The sequence below is a fragment of the Calidris pugnax genome, unplaced genomic scaffold, assembly GCF_001431845.1.
Source record: "Calidris pugnax isolate Ruff unplaced genomic scaffold, ASM143184v1 scaffold7, whole genome shotgun sequence".
NCBI classification, from domain to species: Eukaryota; Metazoa; Chordata; class Aves; order Charadriiformes; family Scolopacidae; genus Calidris; species Calidris pugnax.
The window spans coordinates 1,922,037-1,928,880 of record NW_015090762.1 but is presented as its reverse complement, the minus strand read 5'-3'; the positions used below and the strand labels follow the sequence as shown (position 1 = coordinate 1,928,880).

The window sequence follows — 6,844 nt, the reverse complement described above, 5'->3', positions numbered from 1 at the left end:
GGGGGAGGCGGCGCCGCTCTCTGATTGGTTCTCTCGCTGAGGAGGCGGGTCAGGGGGCTTCGCTCTCGCGGGAACCGGGCGCAGCGCGGGAAATTCCTCCCGCGGCGGCGAGCGGAGCAGGGCCGGGCGGGGATGGGGCGGCGCAAAGAACATTTATTTACAGCGCTGGGAGCTGCACAGGAGATTTCTCCCCCTGTGGCTCGCTGTCTTCTTACAAATGCTTGCTTTATTTATTAGTATTACTGATTCATGTTTTTTCTTGTAAAATGATTTGCATAATCAATAAGTTCTCGGAACGTAGCCCGCCCCCGAACACGCCTCCCCCCTCCTAGCAGCGCAGGCGCAATGCTTCCCTAGGGGTCTTCCTGCCGGTCGTCAGAGGAAGGCTCGGGGTCTCCATCGCCGTGTCCTTCTTGTGGCTTCTCCATTCTTTACATGATTGACGCTTCTGCGGTTGTCTTAGCTAACCACACCATCCCTTGGTTTGCAACGGGTTTTTGCACTGTTGCTTCTGTCTAATATTTTACCTAACACTGTCCATTTTCCGACCCCATAGTAAGCTCATTCCTATTTTAGCTGAAGCCGTAGCAAGCACATATCTGTTTAGCTGAAGCAAAATTTCCTTCCTAAATTACTTATTACACTCCCCACCAGTCACATGGAGCCCCTCATTTGCCGGACGCCGCTCCCCCCCCAGTAGCTAGTTTTGGGGACATCGCTCCCAACCCGTGGCTGGAGGTTAAAGGGGGTGACACCAAATCCCCTGAGGCACACGCAGGTCCCACCAGCAGCTGGCACTTGGTCCTCACAGCACACACTCCCGCGGTTGAGAGTGAGATGACCCAGAGGAACAGTGAGGAAAAGATTTAATAGGAAAAACTAAAGAGAAAAGGCAGGCTGCAGTGACCCAGCACAGGACTCGGCCAACCTGCTCCCACTTTATAACTGAGTTGCCCCTTTCCCAGCACAGGACTCGGCCAACCTGCTCCCAGTTTATACCTGAGTGGCCCCTTTTACATTCCTTTCTGCCTCCCCCATTTTTTTTCCTCCTCATTCCCCTTCATGTTAACCCTTGGCTGCACCCCTGGACCCTTAACGGAGTAGAGACAGACTCTAATGGCGTGTTCCAGCAGCACCGTGTTCCCCAGGCGCTTAAGAGGAGGAATAAAGAGAAAGCAATACTTAAGGCAGCAGTCTCATTTCCACCCCACAAAGCCACGGAACACGTAGTGGGGACCGTTTCACTCAACGCTCCCTGGAAGCTCCTTTGAGCTTCCAGAAGGTGCTGTCTCCACTTAGGCAAGCCTGAATTTCACTTGAGCTTGACCCCAACAGGTCTATTTGTAGATACTGGACACCAGAGCAGACTGCTCCTGCCCTGACTGCCTTGTTCAACAGCAGGACGATGCCACCAGTGAAGGCATCTGCATGATCCAGGAAGGAGCTGACTTTATAGATGTGAAGAATGTGATTTGAAAACAATCTGCTGGCTTTCTTCTGAACGTAAAGGAGCCACTATTGAGGCAGACTTTCCCTGAAGATTCACAAACCTGTATCTCTTGTCTTGCTGTTTCTCATGGCTTCCTCACAGGGCCTCCTTCACCCACTGCTGCTGAGATCAGGATGCTTGTTTGCTCCTTTGGTGAATTTGGGTCATTTGGGTAAACCAGGCTGGAGGTTGACATTGATATGGATTCCCATCAACATCTATGGCTTGCTGTGGCTTGCACATGAGACGAGCCTTCTCAGACAGCTCTTCCTGATAAAGCAACTCCCCTCTTCCAGCCCTGAGAAGTGCCCGTGGACAATGAGGATGGGGAGGCTAAGCTTGCGGTGTCTCTCTTGCTGGGAGCTCCTCTGCCAACAGCTTCCTGAAGCTTCTGGAGAGGCAGAGGCCCTGTGTCAGGAAGGCAGAGAGGGCCGAGATATTGGCACTGGATTGGGAACCAAGGGTGGTTCAGAAGGCTTATTGCTGCTTTGCACCATGGATTTTTGCTTTGCATTCAGGCATCGGTAAACCCCATTGCCCTTCTATGTCTCCCGTAATCTGAGTAATGGGAGCACACACAGTCTGCTTTCCAGGCCTAGCAGAACTCCAGGTCTTCCATGAGGTATGGGTCTTGCCTCTGGAGGATCTGATAGAGCTGCTCCTGGGCCTCCCACCCTTTCTTCTCAACAAGCTCCAGCAACATTCGGTTCCTCTCTAGTTTCGTATCTTGATGTCGCACCTCCTCTTCTTCATCGCTGTTGATGACGTTTGCATCCCGTAAGTACATCAGAATGGTGCGGAGCTGCCCCATCCTGGAGCAGAGCATGGTTTTGTTCTCCTTCATGAAGGCTGCACCTAGCAGACACAAAGCCCATGTTACTGTGCTGCATGTGGTCGGCCAGCCGCAGGTGAGTGCCATGCTGCAGTATGTGGCGTCCTGAGCCAGTGGACACCATGGCTGTGCACTCTGTCCCACAGCCTTGTGTCTCCTCCCTCCACCAAAAAGGATGGGCCCTGCTGCACCAGCAGCGGGAGCACTGGAGGCAGGGCAAAGAAGGGGACAGGAAAGTAAAGCCAGAGCTGCGGGAGGTGAGGTTGGTGGCAATCCCCATCAGCTGCTGGCTACTGTCCCCTCTGGGACTCCTACAGTGTCTGGGCGTAAAGTCTGGGCTGTCCTGCCCCCTGCCCTGAAAGCTTGAGGGTGCAGCTTTCCAGGCTTTTTGTCTAGAAACTAACATAAGGATGGGAAGAGAGGCTGATCCCTGCTTTAAAACAGGGGATAGTGGGTTCCAAAGACATAGACTCAGACTCTAGGGATGCAGCTCTGAAGCACTATACTGACCTCTCCCAGAGACACGGGCAGGAAGGTTAGCATCACCTGAAAGAGAAAGGAGAGATATCACTGGAGGTGCCATCTCCAAAATGCTGGCGCCTAACCTTCCACAAGATCTTCCTGAGGTACCTAACCCTCCACGAAGCCATTAGCAGCTCCTGCCCATCTGTGAGATCAATACAAGGCCCTGGGCTCTGCAGGGTTGCGGGTGTTACTCTTAGGAGGTGCCAGATCAGACTAGCAGAGAAGGGGTCGCAAGGCCATACCCCACACCTGCGAGATGCTGCTGCCCACAGCTCCTCTGCCAAGCTTTCTCACAGGGGACCCTGTGGGTAGGTGCTGCTACGTGACGTTAGTGGCACATGCGGTGGCTGCTGAGCCGGCCCGGGAGCAGCTGGGCAGAGAGGTGTGGAGATGAGGAACCTGCTGCTCTGGAGCTGGGTGCGCCTCTTGTCCTCCCACAGGACACACAAACACCCTGGCACCCACCATCGCTAACCCTGCTCCATCACCCGCTGTCCTGACTGAAGTTCTGCATGGGACTCAAGGCAGTACAGCCAGCCCTAAAGCAGAATAGTCTTAAGCAATGGTCTGGTCTCTCGATGCCACAAGAGAGCGGTCCCCACTGCCCAGCAGTCCTGCTGTGTGCCACCTCCCTGAGGCCACCGTGAGCAAAGACCCGTGGTGAAGCAGGCCCTGGTCCATCTGGCCTTGCCCCGATCCTGTGTGGTCTGGGTGTTGTTTCACACATTGGTGTCGCACCAGCAGATCTAGAAGAGCAGTGCTGACTGGAACACGTAGTTTTTTAAGATGTTGATTTTCTCTGAAATTTTGGAATTCTCCTTACCTCCTCTGCATCGCACAGTGGTTGCACTAGCACAGCTGTGGGTGCTAATGGACTTTTAAAAATGAATAAGATTTCTATGCAAACAGTAGCCAGGTGAACAGAGAGACACCAGTTGTGGGGTCATGCTCTCTTAAACCCCAGCATCTGAAACTCCACATGAAATGTGAAGCTCAGCTCTACTGACATTGGGCTGTCCTTTCCGGTTCCTGTTCTTCAGTGGCCAATTGCTGCATACACAGGGTTTGCTTTCCCTGCAAATGGATGCATGGATGACGGTGACCACAAACCTGTGAGATCTGCTTGGGAGATGCACCTCCGCTTTTGCTAAGGTGAATGAGCCCCTAGATGGACCTGCTGTTCCTACCTGATCTCAGTGATGCCCTCCAGACCTCAATGCCATCGCGTGTGTCTGTCATAAGGAGCTCAATTTCCTTTGCCATGTTCTCGATGTAGATCTCGACAAAGAGCTGCTGTTCCTTTGGACTCTTGTAGTAAAAGGGCAACTGCTTCTGTAAAAGTAAGAAGCAAGTTGAGTCTCTCTCACCGTGGGGAGCTGCAGCAAATTCCCAGACGCCGTTCTGTGTTTCCTGACTGTACCAGCAAGAGGAAAGACATGGGGAGATGCACATGCTGGGGCTCTGCTGCACTGCCAATATCACAAAATTTGGCTGGAAGGAACATCTGGAGTGTCTTATCTCACCTACCTCTGAAAGATGGACCCATGTCAAGTCTAGATCTGCTCTGCTGGGGCTTTGTCTAGCTGGGTACTGAAAACCCCAGTTTTCAGCAGAGATTCACCGTCTTCTAACCTTCTCTGATTGCCTGCATCTCCACCGAGGGGTAAAATTTTTGCTAACATTTGGTCTGAACTTCTCAGTTTGCAGCTTATGGCTTTTCCCGCTTTTACGTGACACCACCAAGAGCTTGGCTCTGTCATCTTTACAACCGCTCTGCCAGGCAGAGGGCCCAGTTACTGCCTGCTCATTCCAGGAGGTGGGAAAGCCAAACCCTTCCTTGTGATTCACAGGTTTAAGACTCTCTCTCAATTCAGCTGAAGGCCCTGGCTGCTTGGGGCCACGCTCAGCTCGGTAGCAGGGCTGTAGCTGGAAGGGGAGACGATGAATAAGCTGGAGGGGAGGGATGCCAACCTGGAAAGGCTGGAGAACTGAGATGGCAGGAAGCTCAGGCAATTCGGCAGAGGCAAATTGTCCCGGGTTGAGAGACACAGGACTAACTTCTCTTCTAATGCTGGGGAAAATTGCACTTCTAGAAGACTCTAGTATCTGAATTTGTGAAAATATTTACTTTATAGCCAGCCAGGCTCTGTGGAATTCACGGTCTTAGTGTTTTGAGCCTTGCCAGGTGCAGGGACAAGGAGGAGCAAGGCCTGGCCATTTGACCCAGGCTGGCCAACAGGATTATTTCATACCATGAATGTCACATTCAATACACCTTAGAAAAGTTTGCTGTGTAGCTCTCTCTCCCTTGATGGTGGCGGGTCCAGACAACTCCTTGCCCTGGTGCCGGAGCCCTGAGGCCTTCCCTTCCTCCTGAAGCCATTGCGCTGGCAGTGTCCGCCATTTGCTGTCCCTGCTGGGAGTGCACGGCTTCCTGATGATAGAACTGGCTGAGTATAACTCCTGTATCTTATATCAGTGTCGGGATTAAGACTGGTTATTTAGTATTATTGTTAATTATTTAGTCTATTAAATCTATTTATATTTCAACCCTTGTGTTTCCTTGTGTTCCTCAATTCCTCTTCTCAGGTGGGGAGGGGTCACTGGGTGATAGAATAATTGTCTAAACGACAATAGATTGTTATGGGTTTTCTCAAACCGTAACACAAATGTAGAGACCTACGTCTGGGATGGAATAGATGCACACCGGAGGAGAGCCTGGGCACCAGGTGGACACAGAAATCAGCTTCACAGGGAAGGACTTGGGAGTCCTGGTGGGCATGCAAGTTGAACAGGAGTCAGCAGTCTGTCCGGGCAGCAAAGCTGGCCACATCCCAGGCTGTATTAGCAAGACCACAGCCAAAAAAAGTGAGGTCAGGGATCCCTGCCCTCTGTTCAGCACTTGTGAGGTCACATTTGGGCACATTGGGTCCAGTTTGGGGCTTCCCAGTGCAAGAAAGACATGGACATCCTGGACCTCCAAGTTTCAGGCTGGAATGCACGATGTGCAAAGAGAGGCAGAGGAAGAGAAGGTCACAGAGAAAACTAATTGCTGTTTTTCACTACATGAAGGAGGACTAAAGAGAAGATGGAGCCAGCCTCCTGGAGGTGCACATTAATGAGATGAGAGGCAACAGGCACAGGCTGCAGCAATGAAAACTCTGACTAGATAATAGATAGTAGGGGGAAAAATCACAACGAGGGTGTTACAACACCCGACTAGAGCCCCAGAGAGGCTGTGGTGTCTCCATCCTTGGAGATATTCAACCTTGGCTGGACATGGCCCTGAGCACCTTGATCTAACTTCAAAACTCACATGGTTTGAGCAAGGGATTGGACCAGAGACCTCCTGAGGTTCCACCCAACCTAAGGTTCTCTGATTCCCCTTTCATTGATTATGGTGCAGCGCAGACCCATGAAAGGAGATTCTTACAACCAGCCATGAACGTGCCATTAGACTGTCCTCAGCTGCTCTCAGGATGTCACAAACTCCTCTTTAAAACACATAATCACAAAGACTAAATGGCCAAATTTTCTCAGATTTTCCCAGCCATTGCAATCTGATGCTACTTGGCTTGGTGCTCAAAACAGAAATTCAATAGAGAAAGACGTCATGTCACATCATGGCACGGAGAGAAAGTTTCTCCCGTCTTGCTCCTAAACTGAAGGAAAGTCACTGTGGGGGAGATGAAGATTAAGGACTTGGGACCACACCTGAGTCAACACCTCTGAAATTCCCTCTTTATATGTAGCTATGGTAAGTCCAACAAGTCCCACATTACGATTTCTGCCATGAGGAAAAGCAGACGAATGCCCTTTGGGGCTTTGGGGTGGGCTCTGTGCTCTTCCGGGGATGTGTATCAAGAAATGCCCCCTGTAACCAGTACAGCTCCCTGCACCTCTGGCTCTGAGACCTAGTAAGACACATTCTGGTAGCAGGATATGGCTGAAGACAGAGACGTCTTGTATTTCCTAGTTTGGTCAAAAAAAAAAAAAAA

The 6,844-nt window shown here is 51.3% G+C and overlaps 1 protein-coding gene across 15 annotated transcripts in view; it reads right to left on the bottom strand.

The window, feature by feature from the left end:
- Positions 1–258: 258 nt before the first annotated feature.
- LOC106888560 (caspase recruitment domain-containing protein 8-like) overlaps positions 259–6,844 on the bottom strand; it is a 13,120-nt gene continuing 6,534 nt past the window's right edge. For 7 of the 15 annotated variants that reach the window (XM_014942898.1, XM_014943298.1, XM_014943142.1 and 4 more), the window contains 4 exons: positions 4,034–4,178; positions 2,832–2,867; positions 983–2,344; positions 260–928 (listed from right to left, as the gene is read on the bottom strand). In XM_014942898.1, the coding sequence (XP_014798384.1) occupies positions 2,085–2,344; positions 2,832–2,867; positions 4,034–4,178 (441 nt within the window). In that variant the 3' untranslated portion in view covers positions 260–928; positions 983–2,084. Of the gene's footprint in view, positions 929–982; positions 2,345–2,831; positions 2,868–4,033; positions 4,179–6,844 lie in introns of all 15 variants that reach the window. The other 8 variants (XM_014942983.1, XM_014943529.1, XM_014943067.1 and 5 more) reach the window with 3 other exon arrangements.